This window comes from Microplitis demolitor, chromosome 7 (genome assembly GCF_026212275.2).
Source record: "Microplitis demolitor isolate Queensland-Clemson2020A chromosome 7, iyMicDemo2.1a, whole genome shotgun sequence".
Taxonomy (NCBI): Eukaryota; Metazoa; Arthropoda; class Insecta; order Hymenoptera; family Braconidae; genus Microplitis; species Microplitis demolitor.
The window spans coordinates 2,793,898-2,815,868 of NC_068551.1; the positions used below are offsets into that span (position 1 = coordinate 2,793,898).

The window sequence follows — 21,971 nt, forward strand, 5'->3', positions numbered from 1 at the left end:
TTACTACTTAACTTCACTTGACCTTTACCCTTCATAGGGCGACTTACTATTTCGTCGTTTTAATTATAGGATTCATAAATAAGATTAATAATCTTTCTTATTAAGACCAAAGAGTTGCCGAACATTAATTATGATATATTTTATGTTTTTATTTTGAAAACTACCATAATCATTTTATTTATTTATTTTATTGCTTCTGTCAAATTACGACTAAATTATTCGCAGGGCAAAAAATTATTTTTTATTTAGTTCGTAAAAAAAAATATATCTATATATATATATATCTATATCGTTTTCTACGGATATTTTTTTAGCCGCTCACTATTTATTTTTTACTGCCGGATTTATCTGAATATTTTTTTTTATTAATTATCTGGATTTCTATGAATTGACGTATTTTTGTTATTTAGGGTACAATGTTCAGCCAAAGATTAACAATAAAATTTTATATAAAAAGTTGACTTTTTTTTGCACTCATAAAATTTTTACTGTCAAAAAATTTCAAACTGAGCGCGGATTAAGTCCGCAATGAATGCGGAGCACAGTTTATTAATTTAATTCTCTTGGAGTGAAATTCTTTTCGAAGGGGAGTTTATTTTAATATTGAATCTCTGAATCAGAGTAAATGCGAATTTAAATAAAATCTAGATCATTCTAAAATCACTCACTTGAAAAAAACTTCATATTAACTCTATATACAGAATGATTTTTTTTAAAACTCCAGAACTCTGAGTTCACTCCTAATTTTTTACAATACAATACATTTTTTTTCAAACAGATAGAAATTTTTAAAAATACAAAATTTCCCGCCTCTTTCTTAAGTTCAAATTATTTATTTCAAATTTCAAAACAATTATTAGTCTTTTTAATTTATTCTATTAATTGTCATTTATCTAATTAATATTTTTTACATTTCATCTAAACGCAGACGATTTTGCGCTCAAATAAATGATCGAATCATGAAGCCCTCTTGGAGATGAATTTTCAGCATGATGATTATTTAACAAGAAAATGAAGTGTCAAAAATATTTGACCAACTAGGTAATCCAATTATCTACATCTGCGGGCAAGAGCAACGAAGAGCATCATGACGCATAATGAATGTAACAAGTCAAGCTACGTTATTTGTTTCATTGATGTAATCATCATGTGAGCATCTTCCAGTCTTCCACATCCCCTTCATAAATTTCATTCAACCGTAAATACATACATATACATACACATATATTTAATTGTGGGTGTAGTATATAAATTCATGCGTCTCATCAAGGGCCTTCAGTTGCTTCTGGATTACCATGTTTTGATACTGTCCTTACTCAAGAACCCCCAGTACGAAGATAAATTTCAAATTGTCCAAAAATTCAAATATAAAAGTGCATTAATAAATATATAAATAAATAAAAGATTTGTGTGTTGGTGATTTCCCGATAACGAAAATGAAATTTCCATTTATTTATTTAACACTCAGTCTTATAATTTCTTCCGGAGTGTGTACTAAATTTACAGACGGCCAGTATGAATCAGCGCCGCACATAATCGTCTTCATGGTGGATGATTTGGTACGTAAACAAATTAAAACTTTTCATATTTTATATCAATTATCAATATAATGAATAAGAAAAAAAAAATTCCATGACTCTGATGTGGATTTTGCGCGTCAAAATATAATTGAATGGCTCAAAAATAAATTTATTAACAATGAATCATCTTGGTGATCGCTGTTATCAATCTCATCCACTTGGTACCTTATTTATGTTTTTTTTTTTTTTTTTTATATATATATCATTATTATAAATTAAATTTAACTGAACAAAATAACAAATTAAAATATTTTCTTCCTCCATATATCTACATATTTAATTTAATATGATTACTCTGTAGTATAAAATTGTCTTGAATTAATGGGAGCCTTAGTTAAGACAATTACAACTGCTGACACGTTATGTTATCAACGCCCACATGGTCAATAAGGATGCTCTGCTACTGATGACTCACAGTAACCGACACAACAAATAAAAATATTATTTTCTTAAAACCAGCAAACGACAAACGCACCGAACCGTCTATTGTATAATCATCGTTACAACTTCACACTTGCCCCTATCCTACAGATACATTACACATAAATTACAAGCTCTTACACTTGAGCATAAAAATATAAATAACTCAGCAGTTACTTTTATATCTGAGCAATTAAAAATTTTCTAATTTATTTTTTTACTTTTCAGGGATGGAATGACGTAAGTTACCATGGATCGAGTCAAATTTTTACACCAAATATCGATGCGCTGGCTTACAATGGAATAATATTAAATAGACACTACACATTACCATCATGTACGCCTACAAGAGCTGCATTTTTGTCGGGAAAATATCCAATACGTATGGGTACGTATCACCTGTTAAAAAAAAAATAATTATAGTAATTATGGAAAATGAACTTTAACAATTTAATCAACGATTTGGATCAATAGGAATGCAAGGTGAGGGAATAATGGGCGGTGAACCACGTGGATTACCACTTAACGTAAGAATACTACCAGAACATCTTCGAGATCTTGGATACTCGCCGAAACTTATCGGCAAGTGGCACCTGGGTTTCCACACTAAGCAACACACCCCTTTGCACCGTGGGTTCGATCACTTCTTAGGGTTCTACAACAGCCATATTGCTTATTACGACTACAAATATTCACAAGGAGTAATTATTTCCTGTCACTCATATTTAAAAAAAATTTTTTTTTTTAAATAATTTGCTAATAATTATTTTAGAATATGAGTGGATTCGATTTGCACCGCGGCGACAGTCCCGCTTACGATATTCATGACCAATATGCCACCGATTTATTCACCGAAGAAGCTGTCCGTGTAATTGAGCACCACGATCCCATAAATCCGCTTTATCTTCAGCTGAGTCATCTTGGAGTACATGCGCCATTGGAAGTACCGGTAGACAGCGCATATTTGGAAGACTTTGCGCACATTCGGGAGCCGAATCGCCGCAACTATGCTTGTAATTAAATACTTATTTATCATAAACATTATTTTCATGATACCAGCATCGAAAATTGAGGTTTCAGTGTCTCTACGCCAGTTTAACATCTCTGACACTGAAACTTTAAGTTCCAATGCAAGTAATCATAAAAAATTTAGGGTATCACTTAGGATGAAAGACGATTTCAGACCAGTGTGAAGTCTGCCGAGAGAGGTGACGGCAGACATTACCTGCAGTCTCTTTTGTCTGATAAAATATACTATTATTGAGTAAATTAATAATCTTATGTATTTTAGTGATGGTTTCACGGTTAGATGAGTCATTAGGTCGCGTAGTAGCAGCTCTGGGTGACAAAAATATGTTGAAGAATAGTATAATAATATTTATGACTGACAATGGAGCACCGACTATTGGAAAATATCGTAATTCAGGTTCCAATTGGCCACTAAGAGGTGTAAGTACTGAACTGCATAACAACAATCAAAGTTTAATATTTTATAAAGTAATTTAAATATAATTAAACTTGATATCTAATTACAGACCAAGTATACGTTGTACGAAGGTGGAGTGAGAGGTGTAGCAGCAGTTTGGTCTCCTCGATTGCACGCAATGGCTCGTGTGTCGAACAATCTGATGCACGTCACCGACTGGCTACCGACTTTATACTCAGCAGCTGGTGGAAACGTCGCTGATTTGGGTGAAATCGATGGCGTTGACCACTGGCCGCATCTGAGTCAGGGTAAAGATATTCCTCGGGAGTCGCTTTTGCTGAACATCGATGAGGTTTCGAAAACCGAAGGCGCTATTAAACGACGATTTAAATTAGTCAGGGGTGCTTACAAACGCGGTTACTATGATCAGTACTACGGCGAGTCGGGAAGAAATCATGACACGCAGTCTTATAATTATACTTTGGTACACAGCAGCGTTGTTTCTTCGGCTATCAGCGCTCATTTAGGAGATCCAATGACCCAACCCAGTGCTATGACTCATCTACGGGAACAAGCGACTGTTTTATGCAAACGAAAAAGTACTTTTTCTTATTGCAATGAAACAGAGTGTCTATTTGACATTGTTAATGATCCTTGTGAGGCAACAAATATTGCAAAACAATATCCAAAGGTTATAAGAATTTTTTTCTCAGTAAATAATTATTTCAAATTTTCAATTACGACAAAAAAAATGATGTCTTATACAAATAATTCCAGTAAAAAATTTTTCGTATTTGTGTAAAAAAAAAAAGCTCAGTGCCACGGTTCAGAAGAGTGTTAACACTTTTAAAATTTAATTTTAGAAATTTTTTCTGAAACTCTAGAACTCCGAGTGAGTAAATGGAGTCCGTAATCACTCCTGATTTTTTACAGTGTAAAAATTTTAAATCAACACTACATGTGCTGCAATTAACATTTGAATAAGTGAAAGTTTGAAAACCAGTAACAGAAAATATTGTCATTTTTTTTGCACAAATGAAAAATGTTAAAACAACATATAAATTTATGTAAAATTTTCTAATCTACTTTGTGTTAATTTAAAAAAAATTTTTTTTTTACTGGATAGGTTGTCTCAGAGCTGGACATGATCCTGGAAAAATACGGTAGTTTATTGGTGAAGCAGCCCAGACTTCCAATTGACGGAATGGCCGATCCTAGAAGACGAAACAACACCTGGGCTCCGTGGCTCGACTATGGGATGATAACCGGTCTCTACGGTTACAATTATAATGCAGCAGCCGCAGTTAGTACCTTAGCAGTGTGTGTTCATATTGGCATGGCTTTACTTATTGTCAGTATGAGTGCATTCATTTGACTCAGACTCTGTGGTCATGAGTTTTTAAAATAAAATAAAAAATTACGTCTTCTGACAAATAACTTTTTTTTAAATATTTAGGTAACAAGTATGTCAATTATTTACTAATGATAATCAAGATAGAAGCTAGAGACAGTAATTAAAATATATTTTTATCTTATCATCAATTATTTTTAATAATTTAATCCGCTGATGTTTTTTTTTTCATATTGATTTTTTTTTCTACGTAAATTTATTTATTTTTAATTTTATGTATATCTATATATATAATGTAATAATAATTGGTGTACCGATTAAGTCGATTTGAAGTTTAAAATTTAAGACATATATATTAAGATAATTGTAAATATATAAAACCAGTTCTATGTAACCCTGAGTTTTCAATATAGAATCCTTGATCAACCAATGATATTTTATTTATTTTTAAATCTTTGTAAGCTTTTATAACTGGATATTTTTCATGATAAAAATAAAAATTATTATTTATAAATTGACAGCATCATCAACTTTGACAATTAATTTAAATTCAAGTTTCCCCACCGCTTAGAAATATATTTATATATATTTATATATATCTATGTATATAAGCCATTATATTAAAACAAAGATAACGATTACTTTCATTTGCTTCAAAGTTTATTCGCGTGGCCGTGACTCGAATAAATCCGTAATCATTAAAATGTGCGCATACGGATAATGAAATAATTCATTTTAATTATAAGATTTAATGACAAATGAAATAGAAAATAATACATAATATATATTTAAACTTTCGTACTTGACATTAATATAATAAATATAGCGGAAAGAAAGCCACTTTATTTTATTTTTATGAATTATTTTCCGTATTGCTCATGAAAGCATATCCGATTCAATTTTACTGTCACCGAGGTCGTCGAGACTTCATCGGCAAGCTTTGATACTTTTATTTTTACTTTACATAGTTTGTTATTTTTTTACATCGTCATTTGAACACTGGATATACGTTGAGAGTGATATCAATACTGTATTGAAAAATGAAATCTTCGAAACTGTTAGATTTGATAAGAATAACATCAGTGATTGCTGCTGTGATTGTGGTTTCGGTATTTATTTGTATCGCGGCATCGAGAACAAATATTCTATGGGGTGATAAATTGTTGAAGAAGACACCTACCAAACCCCATGTCATTGTCATTATTACTGACGACATGGTAAGTCAAAAGTCATATTTATTTTTAAAAAGAGTTCAAAAAGCCCGCATTTGAGTAACAGGACGTGAGATTACGATTAGAAAAAAACCTCCACTGAGTTTGAGATAAAAAGCAAATTATTTACAAAAGGACGAATAAAAACGACAGTAATTATGGGTATAATCGCAATAGTTAAGTCAAGGTTATTTTTGTTTCATCAGGCACTCGTTCGAAGTAATAACATTGTCATTATTTTCGTTACTTTACAAGTGAGCGGATCGAATTTCTAAATTCTCACGATGATTATCAGTATCTCTATTCGTTTGTATGTAACTGTAATTATTTTTTTGATACTTAATGGTGTTGACGGTAAAAATTTTAACCGACGAAAACGACCACATATAATCATGATAATGGGTGATGATCTGGTAATAATATAATATCATATTTTAAATTAATTAGTATGTATGATAAAGGTGTTGTCAGCTAAGGCCTAACAACAAAATTTTACGTCTAGGAAAAAAATTTTCATACTCAAATTGTTTGGAGTAATTATTGATTTATTGGCAGATGGTGAAATCGTTGTCTTTTCTCTCTAAACATGAATTTGTGAAAATAAGTGAATATTCGCTAACTCCAAGTGCAAACCGAACCACTAATTCCAAAAAGTGGTTTGATCGGTGCTCAGAATTAATAAATATTCACTTAATTCACTTATTAATGTTTAGAGAGCTTGAAGAATACAATTTTTGATTTTTATTTAAATTTCGCGCCGATTTTACGGAAAATTTTTTTATTCTTTTATAATTTATGTTCAACTCTTCATATATATGTCAAAAATAAAAACTGTAATTAGCAATGTATTAATCATTTTAAAAAATGTTGTTTTAATTTCAAAATTATCAAAAAAATAAATTTTTGCCAAAATAAAATATCAAATTTACGGCTGAAAAAATACGTCTTATCAGTCAAAGTCTACTATAATTATTTGAGTGTTAAAATTATTATTCTATTTTTATTAAGCAAAAATGTTATCATAAATAAATATATGACTTTTAATTATTAAATGATACCGCGTTTTTTTAAATATAAAACAAATATTTAAAATTTATAAACTGCTGAAATGCAAAAAAATAATTAAGTTTGAAAATAATTTCGAAACCGGGATTTAAATCCCACATTACACTTTACCACTTTAAAAGGCGGCTGTAAAAAATTAAAAAATAATTTCTATCAATAATAATAATCACTAATTAATTTTTTTTAAAATTACCAAGGGATGGAATGACGTAAGTTTTCATGGTTCAAACCAAATTCCCACGCCGAACATCGACGCCCTGGCATACAACGGCGCAATATTAAAAAATCACTACGTCCTTCCACTGTGTACGCCATCAAGATCAGCATTCTTTACCGGACGTTATCCGATAAGAGATGGTATGCAGACCAACTAATACACTAATCCAAGTAGTATCAACTTAGTAAAGATTTAAATTTATTCTTACATGCATTCATATAACTGCTACTATATTATTACAATAATATTAATACCAGTATCGATATTAAATATAAATATCGACCAACAGGCATGTACGGGTATCCTTTGAGAGCTGGAGAGTCCCGAGGTATTCCACTAAATACAACTTTGCTTCCCGAACATCTTCATCGTCTTGGATACTCGACACATATGGTCGGTAAATGGCACTTGGGGTACCAGTCAGACGAATATACGCCAGCAAGACGTGGGTTTGATACTTTTTATGGGTACTACAATGGCTACATAACATACTTTAATTATACAATATCAGAAAGCGTAAGTATTTTAATAATATTAACATTTATTTTATGGATTTTAAGTACTGGGATTTAAATTATTTTATCATAAAGGGCCAAACAGGGTACGATATGCATAGAGATAATGACAAAGAAATAAAACCAGACTGGTCACACACAAATGAGTATGCAACTGATGTCTTCACGGACGAAGCTATCAGGATCATTGACAAACATGACAGTAGTCAGCCCCTGTATCTTCACATATCTCATCTTGCCCCGCATGCTTCTGACGCTGAGGAAACACTCGAGACACGTGATTTCGCAGAAGTTAATCGCACTTTTGCTTACATCCGCGACCTTCAGCGGCGTAAATATGCGGGTAATTAAAAAAAAAAAAATTTCTTCAATTATTATTGTCGCGATCTTTAATTACAATTAATTGGCGGCAATAATTATCGCAGGCATGATGAGCGCAGTTGATGAATCAGTTGGACGAGTAGTTTCGGCCTTGAGTCAGAATAATATGTTAGAAAATTCTATCGTTTTATTTATGGCCGACAATGGAGCTCAGACCATAGGATTTCTCGAGAATCACGGATCCAATTTTCCACTTCGCGGTGTAAGTAAATGAATATTAATTAACTGTAATTGTTATACTGATTTTATTTTATTGATAATTTTTTTCAGTTGAAATTTACCCTCTTTGAAGGCGGAGTCCACGGAGTTGCGTGCGTATTTTCCCCGTTGATAAAACAAAAGGCACGAATCATCAATGATCTTTTCCACATGACTGACTGGCTGCCTACTCTATACAGCGCCGCTGGAGGCAATACCGCTGACTTAGGAGTGATTGATGGCGTTAATCAGTGGCCCACCATCAGTAGAGGGAATTTCGGCAAACGTAATTCCTTGTTGGTTAATATTGAGGAAAATCTTGAGGCAGCTATTGTTCAACAGTACAAATTACTCAAAGGTAACAAATGTTCTTTTACACATTAGTATACACTAACTAATTACGTAAACTTAAATTAAATAAATACCAAACGTCTGTAGTTAATAATCATCACTTGAGGCAGTAAAAAAAATTACATTTTTTTAATGAAAAATTATTGATCCTTTAGGAACGTTTTAGTTTAAAATAAATTACACGGTCATAGTTTTTTATGATGCTAATAGTAGCCGACATCTTTATTAATTTTAATTACTTAGTAAATTGTCATCAAAAAATTTTTTTAAAAATATAACCGAGAAAATTTTAGAAAATCCTTCCCATGGATTTATAAATTTTTTTAATGGCTACTACTTTTAGCATCATTTTTTTATGATGCTAAAAGTAGCCGTCACCTGAAAATTTTAATTACTTAGTGAATTGTCATCAAAAAATTTTTGCCTGTCAGTTTACTTTGTTTATTGACACAAATAAATTTTTTCATGACTTTTACTTCCAGCATCATAATTTCTTACTCAAGACAATCAGAATTAAATGTTTCTATGTGCGCATGCCTATTAAAATATTTAAATGTATACATTTATTCTTTTTAGGAGCCGGTCGGTTGTATGATAGCTACTACGGAGAAAATGCTGGCGATAATGATCCATCAGCTCCAGCATACGACGTAGACGCAGTTATATCATCACCAGCGAGTCAAGCTATCGCAGACACAACCGGTACAATAACGACACAAAAAAAAATATTACAATTACGTTCGAAAAATATGATTGTATGTAAATCATTTAATAAATACGCCAACTGTTCAACTCGTTGTCTATTCGATCTCAGCGTTGATCCATGCGAAACGACTGACATTTCCGAGCAACATCCTGAGGTAAGTAGACTATCCATCAACTTATTCTCTCTCTTCTTACAACTGCGATCACTATCACTACTACTACTACTACTACTACTACTGTTACTACACCAACTTAACTCGACACGTGACAAATTATATATCATCCCTTTTATTTCTCTTGTCCCCTTTTACAGATGGTTCAAACACTCGAGCATTTTATCGATGGCTACCGAGGAGCTATAGTAGAACAAAGCAAAAATCCAATTGATCCAAAATCATTTCCGGTTAATTTCAATGGTGTATGGATGCCCTGGCTGAATAATCAAAAATTATGATACAAATAATTAAGTATAAGATATAGACTTATATATTTAATTTTAAATGTAATAAGAAGCAATAAATCTTGTCTTGTTTTTTTTTTTTTATTAAAACACCCATGGGGTTTTATTTAAAATAAAAAATAAATACAGTAAAAAAGACGAAACGATCAACTCGTTTTGCTGACTTTCAGTGGTGGCGCCGGTGCTGTCATTGTATAAACATTATGGAGATGAGAATCGCTTATCGGTGAGTTATACCTTGATATCGGTTTAATAACCGCGTCCTCCGGGTTGTCAGAAACTCTGGTCCGGTGCATAAATTTACCTAGCAACATTAATTGCTTAAGAAGACTATGTTTTATCTCCGTGTCTATGGATTATTATTTTTTAGTTAATATATAATATATATAATAAAATATAACAGCAATTTATATTAAATTTTTTTTCAGTTGCCTTGAAGGCTGACAAAGTTAAAACGTCACTCGCACCCCAGCTCCTACTCTTCTTTCAGTGAGCCAAAACTCTGCATTTGTCAACTCTCGTCCTTTCTTCCTTACCCCTGACGAATCATAGCCAAGCGATTCGCAACGCCAGAGCGGTTAACGTCGATCGCATGCAGTGTTATTGCCGATGCGTGATAAATTTTAGCTCCTCAACATCTTTTTCTTCTTTTTCCATCCTTTCAATTCTCATTACGTTATTTAGTAGTCTCTTCTTTGTCCCAAGCATTGTCATGGGTCATTTAGTGTTCCTGGACTCATACTCTGTACGAGTTCATCAGCATGGGTTTTAGTATTAGTATTTGTATTAATATTTGAAGCGGCTCATAGTTTATGGATGATATATAAATGTGTCACAGTCACAGTGGCCTGAGCTTTAGGTTCCGGTAAGTGGAACAAGGACGATGACTGAAGGATCAGAGACGAGGGTTTGTTGAGGGGCTTGTGACAAGAGACGCAAGAGAGGAATTAGTAGTAGGGGATCCCGCGGATTGTACACCCGCGAGGGTTGAGTAAGTCGGTTTTAATAGCCGGCCAACTACTCGCAGCTGCCGCTACTCACTTGCCTTCCACCCCAAACTCTCTGGTACTGTGTCTTTGGCCTTTTCTTTGCCTGATTTAACGACGGGCTGTTATGTTTTGTTTTCATCATTCAAATATATGCGAAAAATATTTTATTAAATTTTTTTTTATCATGATTTATGGATTACTTGGGGCTCGGGGCGTATGCATATCATGAAAAAAAAGGGAAATGATTGAGAGGTCATGAGACATAAAAGTCTGAGGAATTGAGGAAGTTTCGTTGGTTGAATCATGGTCTTTGTTTTGGTGTAAGTCACTTTGTACTTCCTGAGGGGATGATAATATGAAAAATGTGCAGTGTAGCTGGTGGCTGACTGCATCAGAGATGAGGATGAAGATGAGGAATATAACGCAGAGAGTGAGGTATGAAAGCCAGGTATCCAAGTGCTTATTAGGTTCGACGCTCGAGAGCTGAGAGAGAGAGAGAGAGAGAGAGAACAAGGTGCGGGATAAGTTTGGCCCAAAACTTAACGACGTAATGAACGTCTGACAGAGGATTATTTATTGGCGATGGAAGAAGAAAAAAAAAGGCGGCAGAAGGAAAAAGAGGAGTAACGGCCGCGAGGATAAGGCTCCAAGAGGGATGCGGTGAAGAAAAAGTAAGAGGAGAAGGAGTTGAGCAAAAAAAATTAAACAACAGCGGATTTAAAAAATGGTAAGAGAAAATAAGTTTTAAAAAAATATATGAAATCTTGGTCCGGTATTGTGAGCACGATCGTACTAATTATCGATGTGAATGGCGCTTTGAAGGGTGCGGAATGACTCGGACCGATTGACTTTGATGCCCACCAGCAGCGGACGCAAGAGGATTTGTGCATCTATACATGCACAGGTATATGATGTACCCAGTCTTTTTTAAACCTCCATCAAATACACCATTTATGCACGAGCCAATTTGAAGTTAAAATACTAGAGCTTAGTTGAGGTGGGATTATGTCTATTGACGTTAAGCGTAAAAACTATAATAGCGCGATGATATTTTGTCCATGAATACGCGGCTGATCGTTACGGAAATACGAGTATAAATGGAGGTAAGTAGAGTGGAGGTAAGTATGATATGAGGGCAAGTGAAATGAAAGAGAATAAGAGTGGCCGCGAGTCAGCCCTTTTATACCACACGGCAACCCGCAGGTAATTACCAGGCGGCTTCTTTGTCACGATACATTTTTCTTCTTACCTGCTTCGCACTCTTGTTGGTAATTTAACCATTATAATATACTTGTACACGTTTTTTTCCTCCTTATTTTTTTTGGTAAAAATAAATATAAATGGCAATGGGCCCGATCCTGTTGTATATTTTTGGGCAGGCCTGAAACTGATAGAGACATCGAGAGTTATTGGGGAGAACTAGTATACAATAAATAAATAAGGAACAAAATAAGATGATATACAAGATTTATATGGATTCAACGTGTGGGGCGCTTTCCACACGTATGTCCAGAGGAATCCGAGGAGGCGCGGGAACAAAACCACCAGAGCTAAACGAAAAATAGTGAATGAGCGCGTTTATTCAGCATCCGAGTAGAGTATAATGTATGACAGATGGTTATTGGATAGTGGTTGGATTCCGATGTGCATGGTGGGGTATCCTGGGTCCTCCTTCGTCTCCACCTTCTGCCTCCACTCTCAGCCTCAACGTACGGATGAAAACTTTCTTCTTCTCCTTCTACGGGTCTTTATTCCTCATTGTATTTATCATGTATTGTATATATGTGCTGAGTACTCCAGCAGACATAACTTTTGCTGGACGAGTACTTGTCAGAATACCATCCAGTCTTTCGAATACACGAAAAACTTAGTGTCCACGCGCCGACTCCACCTAGGGCGCATCCACTCTTCAACCACCGCTTTATGCTGTACAACTATACACACCATCACGCGATTACCACCACCATACGTTTATAACCACCACTAACGTCACTCCTCGAGTAAGACGCTTCATTTCGGACACCTGTAACTCGTTGGCCGCCTCTCTTTCGCCAGACGTTTCACCCGGGGAGTTTAAAACTAGTCGTCGGCAAGCCGTCAAACACCACAAGCTTTTATCTATTGCTTTAAATATATCATGACTGTGTGTATCGCGACCCGGGAAATTTTTAAATTAGTCATTGGAAAAATGTAATAAATTTAATTGCTACAAGTGTGCGCCGAAATATTTATAATAAAAATTAATTTAATCAAAAGGATGATAAAAAATTTTTTATCTGAGCAGATTATTGTGAAGAATAAGAATGTGAAAAATAATATATAAATATATGAGTTATTTTAAAAAATGCGTGTAATTAAGTGTGTAAAGACATCGGAAATCGTGTTACTTTTATTGTTCTCGCTGTCAATCATCCAGGATGGATCGTGCATCAAGTGGCTGTAAGTACCTGATGGAAAAAAAATAAAAAAAGAATGAGCTTGAGTAAAATATAAGAAATAAAATAAAAAGATAAGCGAGTTAAATCTTACACACCGGTGGTCCGTGATCCAATATTCCTTGGAGTAAATATAACGAGTCTACACGACGTGTGCTCGCACGCAGGATCCATCTGTCTGTGATTAATGTAGCCACTTTAATGAGAAACAAATAGAATGATCGAGAGTAGAGAGCGACCCGGGTAAGCAACCGCGGGTGATCTCAGACGTTCTTTTATCACGCAGGTAGACCAGACAATTCCCAGCAAACTCTTAAGACTTAATACTTAATATTATATATTATATATGTGTATACATCTATATCTATATAGACATATATAAATATATAAATATGCAGCAAGTTATTGTGTGTCTTATTAATTTCACCAGAGAATGAGTAGAAAGCTTAAGCGTCGATGTAATTATTGTAAGATCTCGGAGGAGGACGGGGAGAATTTGATCGGGTGAAGGGGTCGAGAGGGAATGATGAATGAAGGAGCGATGGTGGTTTTGCGTGTTGAGAAGCAAACCTAAAAAATCATATAATACCCTCGCCTAGACTAGGCTGGCAAGTCCGCGGGGTTGAAGCAGCCCACGATGTTAAAATATAAGACAAGACGTGCGATCCGAGAACCAGGGGGGAGTTGAACGCCAAAGAGTTGAGTAGGAAATAAAGGGAGTTAAAGATTAGGGGGCTATACTGCTCCGACTACTCCGAGCACTACCATACGTACTCTTGGCGATTGTGATTTATAAAGGCTTATATATATATATATATATATAAGGCATATATATTTAATACTGCTTTACCGTACGTAACAGGGGAATGATGTTATCCTGCTCCATCTGGTAGAATCGCTATCTCATCATTCGCTCATTCCTTTTAATTACAACCACACCTCAGTTTGTAAATTAATCCTCGGTTTTTTCCTTACTTCTTTTCTTCCTTTTGCGCTTCTTCAATAAAACTTCATTAGCTCTAATGCACGGGCAGTTAGCTGTCATATAGAGAAAAGATAAAATTAAAAAATGATTATTAATGAATATAATATTAAAAAAATATAAATACCGTTGGTTACGAAAGTTGACAATAACCCCGGTCCCACGTTAAATAAATAATCTCCCGGGCCTGTTAGGATATTACGTCGTATTAACGTCGCCTCGTGTGGCCGAGTTCCGCAAGGTCGTAGGCGCCTATTATCAATGTGTATAAAGCTTATACTTTACGATCATGTCCCAGCATTATAGATACTAATTTCAAATTCGTGGGACGTCACCAGAATTTTACGCCCTTTTATATACATATATATTTATACCATCAATGACGTAAACTTGATACTCCTGTTCTATTTCAGTCTCTTTTATTTCTACTACACTAAAAAATCCGGAGTGATTATGGATTTTATTTAAATCCGAATTCACTCGGACTTCCGGAGTTTTTAAAAAAAATAACTCTGCGTACAGAGGAAATGAATCGTTTATTTACGAAACCCCATAAGTCATGTTTTTTCGAAATTGGGTTTTTGCATTTTTGGGTTCTTTGGATCTCTCCCCATAGAAATTAATCAAAATATCCATCAAATCAGTGTTTAAAAAACAATTAACTGCGTGACAGAAATTTCATTTTATTGAGAAACCCCATAAGTCAACGACTTATGGAGTTTTTCAAAGAAACATGCAGTTTTAGTTTTACAGGAATTTTTTTTCTTTTTTATTTAAAATTCGCGCTTTTTTTGGAAAAAAAATCATATGACTAATTAAAATACTTAAATTAATTATTATTTTTTGTAATTTCTGAGTTTCAGAGTTTGAATACATATTACATACTTCATTTTATCAGTTTAATAAATAATTTGAGTGGAAAAAATAAAAAAAAACAATAATTTTAACTTTTTCTTCCGTTTGGTTGAGAAACTCCATAAGCCAATCAACTTTAAATAATTTTTTTAAGTAGCTTCAATTAGAAAATTGAATTTTTCTTGTTTGAATATTTTTCAAAGCCGCAAACATTCTCTTCAATTATTTATCTGCTATTTCAATGGCAAATTTTTCCAAAAAAACTTTTCTTGTGTTTCCTGAAAAATTTTTTATTCTTGACTTATGGGGTTTTTCAAATAAACGATTCAAATAGGGTTTGTTTTTTCAGGTGAGTGATTTCAAAGTGATCTAGATTTTATTAAAATCCACATTCACTGTGATTCGGAGTAAATTTCACTCCAAAAAGAGTAAATAAATAAACAGTCCGATGATTATTTACTCCGGGAATCCGCAAATATTTTACAGTGTATATACTTAATTACAATAATAATAGTCGCTGATTACCTCCGCTAATTACTTCATATAGCTCTTGCTGTTTATTATCTTACGCGTTAAATATTCAAATAATATTGCCAATAGGGCTCATCTTTCTTCCGTATCGCAGATGATGATCTGGAAGCACCTGAACAGGTTTCCAACTCGTTCACTTTTATATGTATATATATATATGCAACACATATGTTTATTATGTATGCGTGCTCGAGATCGGTAGGCCAATCGAATTGGTCCTGTCACGTGAATTAAATTGGAAGCTAAATGTATACTTATCACGCATTTAATTACACAGCTTTTATATTTATCCCGATTAATAGCTTACGAGCGATAAATAAAATATCACTTTATTATTATACTTTTTTTTACTGACACATCTGGCAATCATTGATAATCGATCGCGGATTAATGTAGGCGTGCAAATAATTATACCCAAACGTCATTGTGTGTTTGTGTGTGTGGATGGACGTACACTCAGATGAGGGAAAACAGATGGCACGTGTTATGTATATTGCTTCACTCATCACATCTACGCATATATGCATATACATCAGGTCATATATACGTTGTATATCACAACGTTTTTGATAGGGGTCATTTATTGGCGAATTGTCAGCGTCAACCCACGGTTGGCAACTTGGCCATTTAAATAATACAATAAACTGACAGGAGTTTTATGTCGCAACGTATAATATATATCATTTGATATTTTCAAAAGGATCATTTTATGTTTTAAGGTGTTATTCGTTATTACATTTATATATATATGTATGTATGTATTAAATGGAAGGACGAGGTTCTGTTGGTATGTTTCTGTTCTGCGAAACTATATGTATATATTTTATATATATACATACATCTAAAATAAGTTTGTTGCCCTATAATTTCTCAGATCCTTATGATTTATGAGCATAAAGCGCGTATATTATATATAATAAAATGTAGTACGGGTTGATGGTATTCCGTGAAAAGGATCACACTCCGCTTATTAGGTTGATTGAGTGTGGCATTATTACGGTATTTTAATGCGTACTGCGTTATATATATAAGTACTAATATTTTATATTTATTTGTTAATTTATTTATAGGCATTAGGAGGTTTAAAAAAAATAGATTTTTTCTAGGAAACAGCTTCGAAAGTTTTATTTCGATCCAAAAATCCGCTTGTGAAAAATAGAGCTCTTAATAGGGACATTAAGTTCCGAATCGCACTTTTCTATTTTCTATAAAAATGACATGGAAATAATTTTTTTTGCGTCTTCTGAGTTTTGACTAGATAAAGACGCGTCGTAGGAAAATCTGTAGATTAAGTTCGTAGGGAATTAAATGCTCTACAAAAAAGTCTTATCATTTTTTGATAAATCCGTCTGTTCAAAAGTTATTTGAGCTTGAAGCAAATTTAGAGTAAATTTTGGGATCTTTTTACTTTTCCGGCGAAACTATCAGACTTATCACAAAATGTCACTAGATCTTTTTTGTAGAAAATTTTATTCCCTACAAATTATCTTGAATAAAGTTTTTTAAAATTTCGCATTGTTTTCTAGTTATTTTCATATTAATTGCGAACTCGTGACATCGATCAGAACACTATTTTTATTAAGAGCTCAACATTAAAATGAAAATAACTAGACAGCAATGCGAAATTTTAAAAAACTTTATCAGAGATAATTTATAGAAAATAAAATTTTCTACAAAAAAGATTCTGTGATATTTTGTGATAAGTCTGATAGTTTCGCTGAAAAAGTAAAAAGATCTCAAAATTTACTATAAATTTGACTTTTTTTGTAGGACATTCATTTCTCTACAAAATTATATCCGGAGATTTTTCTTACGACGCATCCTTACCTAGTCAAAAATCAGAAGACGCAGAAAAATTATTTTTGAAACAAAAATTTTGAACCTGTTTCCAAGAAAAAAAAATCTATTTTTTTTTTTACACCCTAATGGACATGTTTTATTTTTTATACCCAGGGCCTTAGGTAAGACATCCGACGGAAGAGTTTGGACGCGGGAATTGTGCACGAGCGCGCGAAGCTCAGGATTGCTGGAGAGAAAACAAGCGCGAGCATGTCGGTCTGCTCCAGATGTGATGCCAAGTCTCATACAAGCGGCAAGAGACACCTCCTTTGTCTGCCAACAGGCTTTCAGAAACCGTCGATGGAATTGCAGCAGCATTGAGCGCGCACCTTACTATACACCAGAGCTGCTTTCAGGTAAATCTTTCCCTAAAAAAAAAAAAAATCCTTTCAGAAAATTGTTTTCGGCAAATTAATTATATTTTATTACTATGGGAATAAAATATCCAGTATAATCTTTATTGATTTAAATGTGCGTATAGAAAAACAATAAATATCTTAAGCTGAATGTATTTTCACTGGTTGATGGAGAACACGAAGATTTCATTATTATGTGGGAAGAGAGGCGGAGCCGATAACTCACAGGGCAATATCTCTGTGTACGAGTGTTCCCTTTCAAGATGAGAAGAGAATAAGAATGAAGAGGAGTTGAAAAAAAGAGAAGGAAAAAAAAGGAGAGTAGAATAAAAAATAAAAAAGCGAGAGCAGAGAGCTGGCCATTCAATGGGAAGACCCCGAAGCGACTGCGTAATTAGAGGCTATTACCAAACGAAAAAGATTAGGCGCTCTCTCGCCAAACTGGCTTCCCTCATCGTTTTCTTCCCATCTACCTTCTCACTTAGGTCTTTTCCTGATGCGCTCAACTACAGTACCACACTCTTGCTGGGATGCTGCTACTTGTGCTTCTACTGCTACGTAACCATAGACTCGTTTTCAAGCTCACCCGGCTTTTAATTAGTACTCAATTCCAAGGTAGAATACTCATCGTGTTGGCTATGGAACTCTGGGACTCGGAGATACTCAGGCTGGGCAAAACAGTCAATAAGATTTATTATTATTTCAGAGAAGAGCCAGATACATTTTTTTAGACCGGCTTATACTCTTCAACTCGTTCATTTCCGGTTAATTATATTAATTATTTATAAATTACATTATTATTTTATGTTAAATGTACAGGAACCCGAGAGCAAGCGTTCGTCTATGCGATGTCGGCGGCCGCGGCTGTTTGGAGACTGGCCCGCGGATGTGCGCTGGGAAATTTGGCAGCATGTTCTTGCGCGACACCACCGCGAAGAGAACCGCCGTCGCCTTCAGCACTGACTTCCTCGAGTTCCTTCATCTCCAGATCAGCGTCCTTCGACGCGATGTCCGCGAGAAATTCCTTCAAATGGGGCGGGTGCGGAGACGACGTCCGATCAGCTTCTCGTATGGCTAAGAGGTTTCTCCAAGGCTCCAGTCCAACTGGTTCTGGATCGACCAGCAAGTTTTTGCATGCTGTCAATATGCACAACAATCGCGCTGGTCGAAGGGTCAGTAATCCTGCTCTCAATCTAACTTATCTCGGCGCATTATAATTTGCATCATGATCATGATGACGATCATCAGATACAAGATGAGACTGATAGTAATCTATTGTGATTTATATTTTTCAATAGGCAGTAGAGCAATCGTTAACGCTGGAGTGCAAGTGTCACGGTGTGTCAGGATCATGCAGCGTGCGAACCTGCTGGCGAGGATTGGACTCCAAAGGACCAGCAGCTGCTGGCGTACGACTCTTCCGCAAATATGCTACTGCTGCTGAAGTAAGACCCAAATCGGGCAGTCGTCTGCCACCTCTCTATCATCATGACAATTTGTTGTACACGACCAAGAGTCCGGACTACTGTCTACCGGACAAGAAAAGAGGAAGTCTGGGCACCATTGGAAGGTGAGACATCGCCCATATTTTATATAGATACATCTATATATATTTATATATACGCGGGTAAGGATTACTATCGATCAACTGACAATACGGCCTTGAACCCCGTCGTGAAATTTGCTGATACACGGTTTGTTAAGGATTAAAGCCATTGAGTGGCCAGAGGATAAGCATAAAAGATTTGATATAGAGGGGGGTTGTCTTTTAGAACGAGTAATAAAAATAAAATAGAGTTAAATAAGTCGGGTTTTTGTGCAGAACCAGCACCAGGGAAAATATTTTAAATAAAATAATAAATAAAAGAGGTATAATCCTCGCTGAGGAGATAAAGGTAAAGATAAAGATGAAGCAAAGAAGTCATCATCCTTTTTATAAATTTGACGTCTTTTCTGGTCTTGGTTTAAATAGCATATACATAGAATACTTTTGTAAAAATATTTAAAAATATAGTAAACGATCGATTAATCATTTGTGCAAATGACAATCAGCTCATTATGAATAATATGTCGTCGACTGAGGATCAAACGATAAATCAACTCGCGACGGGGTATCCTTGTTGTATAGTTGTCGCGCTTTTAAAATATATCGTTAACGAGATCGATAAATGGCTTTTAGATATGATCTGTACCGGTAGCTAAACTTTTAACGATTTAAACGAGCATTCCGTGCTAGTGGTGGTATGTTAAAAAATAATAATGATAAATAAAATAACCAAGACGTAGGAGAGTTCAGCATCTCCACCATACATATATATATATACATGACAAAAAATATTGGAGTGAGAGAAAGGTATGAAGAAAGAGGAAAAGACAGAGACGAAAAAGGTGTTTTGTGGCCGTGTATTGAAAACGCGACAAATCCAGCATATATATATATATATATATATATATATATATATATATAAATATATATATATATAAATATACCCATGGGGAGACAGATCCAGGTGTGCCTCAGCAAAAACGGCTCACTCGATTAACTTTTACGACGCTTTTAACGTCCACGCCATCAATGGGAGTCAAGAATATTCTCGGTATATCTAGTCCTATCGATTAGTTCCGAAAAAAAACCCTTTCAAATTTAACGATTTATTTATTACGATTGATTATTATTATTTATATTTTATTTTCGTTATCTCTTGGCATTTAACGCCTGTTTACCCGAGGTGTGAGTTTGTACCAATCACGCTCGGACACGGGTTTTACAGAAAATTACTTATTTTACTATCGTCGTCGATACATATGTATGTGTTCTCAAACATGCTAAAGAGGATTATATTTTATTTCAGGTGCTAATAACGAATTATCTACTCTCTCTTTTTCTCTTTCTCTTCTTTGTTCGATCTCTGGCTCCTATCCCCGGCCTGATAGTTTTGTGCGGCTCGTATCCAGCGGAGAGACCAGGCCCACACATTGAATATCTCAACATAAACACGCGTTATCTCACTCGATGTCGTTTCTTTACTTATGTCAGCGTGAAGGTAATTATAAGTGAGAATGAAGCCTCCAGAGATAGGAGATACATTTAAGTTATTTTATTTACACTTAAATCATTTCCTTTATTTTATATTTTTATTTGTATTTGTATTGAGTATCTGGAAAACCAGTTCTTGAAAACCCAACAAATTTGCCACCACGGGACGTTAACCCTCGGGACCTCCGTGTACTTGTGCTGAATCTAATCAGTTATTTGATTTATATATAGATGTATATTGTTAATATTGTTGTACAGAGATATATAAATACAACAATGATTCATTGTGAGTAGAATCCGGGGGGTGTGGTTGAGGTTGAGTGATTTTCATTGTAGGAAAATAAAAAAAACTTGTAGAACTACAGTGAAGACGTGCGTTTTTGTTCATGATTGCATTCGTTACGGATTTTCTACCGCCAAAGATGAGGAAATGGAGGAATCGATGACGACCTATACGACCTACCGCGCCCTCAAATTAGCCACGCTGATCCTATACTTCTCTTAGCAGTCTCAGTTCTCGCTTTCGAGATCCTGCTATTGGAAACGGAAATCTTTTCTCAGATTTATGTTCGTGCCATCACGCATCTGAGCCTGAGAATATGTCTTTTGTTCTTTATTTTATTTTTCGACTTCTTCTTCTTCTTCTTGTTCTTCTTCATCTTCTTCTTCAATCTTGACAACCACCAGACAAAATTATAATTGATATTATTTTTCCAGGCAATGTAATGGCAGCAGCGCTGGTTACGAAGGCTGTGAATATCTCTGCTGTGGTCGCGGTCATGTCACCAAGACACGTGAAATTCTCGAGAGATGCGAATGCAAATATATAAGCTGTTGTTACAGTGTAAAGTGTAAAACCTGTAAAAACATCGTCACCACTTACGAGTGCAATTAAATTTAATTTAACACTCACTCAATTAAATTAACACATATACATACCAGTGATACAACGGACGTTTATCAAACGATTCATTATTTTATTTATTTATCTTTTTTATAAAATTCGTAGGGGTCAAGTATAATTGCGACATTAAAAAAAAATGCTTTTTAATGGATACCGTACTTGT

General features: G+C 34.5%; 3 protein-coding genes across 4 annotated transcripts; all 3 read left to right on the top strand.

Moving 5' to 3' along the window:
- Positions 1-934: 934 nt before the first annotated feature.
- On the top strand, positions 935-5,155 carry LOC103571122 (arylsulfatase B). Its single transcript, XM_008549147.3, has 7 exons — positions 935-1,559; positions 2,229-2,388; positions 2,475-2,701; positions 2,773-3,013; positions 3,292-3,449; positions 3,536-4,117; positions 4,553-5,155. The coding sequence occupies exons 1-7, from the start codon at positions 1,437-1,439 to the stop codon at positions 4,799-4,801; spliced, it is 1,740 nt and encodes a 579-aa protein (XP_008547369.1). The 5' UTR covers positions 935-1,436; the 3' UTR covers positions 4,802-5,155.
- Positions 5,156-5,457: 302 nt separating this feature from the next.
- On the top strand, positions 5,458-9,875 carry LOC103571123 (arylsulfatase B). 2 transcript variants are annotated; one of them, XM_008549148.2, is made up of 8 exons: positions 5,458-5,994; positions 7,251-7,410; positions 7,560-7,786; positions 7,861-8,128; positions 8,211-8,368; positions 8,437-8,722; positions 9,292-9,575; positions 9,734-9,875. In XM_008549148.2, the coding sequence occupies exons 1-8, from the start codon at positions 5,818-5,820 to the stop codon at positions 9,872-9,874; spliced, it is 1,701 nt and encodes a 566-aa protein (XP_008547370.1). In that variant the 5' UTR covers positions 5,458-5,817; the 3' UTR covers position 9,875. The 2 variants fall into 2 exon arrangements, with proteins under 2 accessions (XP_008547370.1, XP_008547371.1); XM_008549149.1 differs by lacking the exon at positions 5,458-5,994 and adding an exon at positions 6,187-6,401.
- A 3,052-nt stretch (positions 9,876-12,927) lies between these two features.
- LOC103571124 (protein Wnt-11) lies at positions 12,928-21,928 on the top strand. The gene is made up of 5 exons (XM_008549151.1): positions 12,928-13,308; positions 17,626-17,867; positions 18,687-19,039; positions 19,166-19,437; positions 21,622-21,928. Exons 1-5 carry the CDS (start codon positions 13,214-13,216, stop codon positions 21,797-21,799), a joined length of 1,140 nt encoding a protein of 379 aa, XP_008547373.1. The 5' UTR covers positions 12,928-13,213; the 3' UTR covers positions 21,800-21,928.
- Positions 21,929-21,971: the final 43 nt, after the last annotated feature.

Bases quoted from the DNA above. Each gene is read 5' to 3' on its own strand.
- LOC103571122 (XM_008549147.3), top strand. From the start codon at position 1,437: ATGAAATTTCCATTTATTTATTTAACACTCAGTCTTATAATTTCTTCC. The intron at 1,560-2,228 runs GTACGTAAACAA...TTTACTTTTCAG, and splicing joins TCTTCATGGTGGATGATTTG to GGATGGAATGACGTAAGTTA. The intron at 3,014-3,291 runs GTAATTAAATAC...TATGTATTTTAG, and splicing joins GAATCGCCGCAACTATGCTT to TGATGGTTTCACGGTTAGAT.
- LOC103571124 (XM_008549151.1), top strand. From the start codon at position 13,214: ATGCGTGTAATTAAGTGTGTAAAGACATCGGAAATCGTGTTACTTTTA. The intron at 13,309-17,625 runs GTAAGTACCTGA...TTTTATACCCAG, and splicing joins GGATCGTGCATCAAGTGGCT to GGCCTTAGGTAAGACATCCG. The intron at 19,040-19,165 runs GTCAGTAATCCT...ATTTTTCAATAG, and splicing joins ACAATCGCGCTGGTCGAAGG to GCAGTAGAGCAATCGTTAAC.
- LOC103571123 (XM_008549148.2), top strand. From the start codon at position 5,818: ATGAAATCTTCGAAACTGTTAGATTTGATAAGAATAACATCAGTGATT. The intron at 8,129-8,210 runs GTAATTAAAAAA...TAATTATCGCAG, and splicing joins TCAGCGGCGTAAATATGCGG to GCATGATGAGCGCAGTTGAT. The intron at 8,369-8,436 runs GTAAGTAAATGA...AATTTTTTTCAG, and splicing joins CCAATTTTCCACTTCGCGGT to TTGAAATTTACCCTCTTTGA.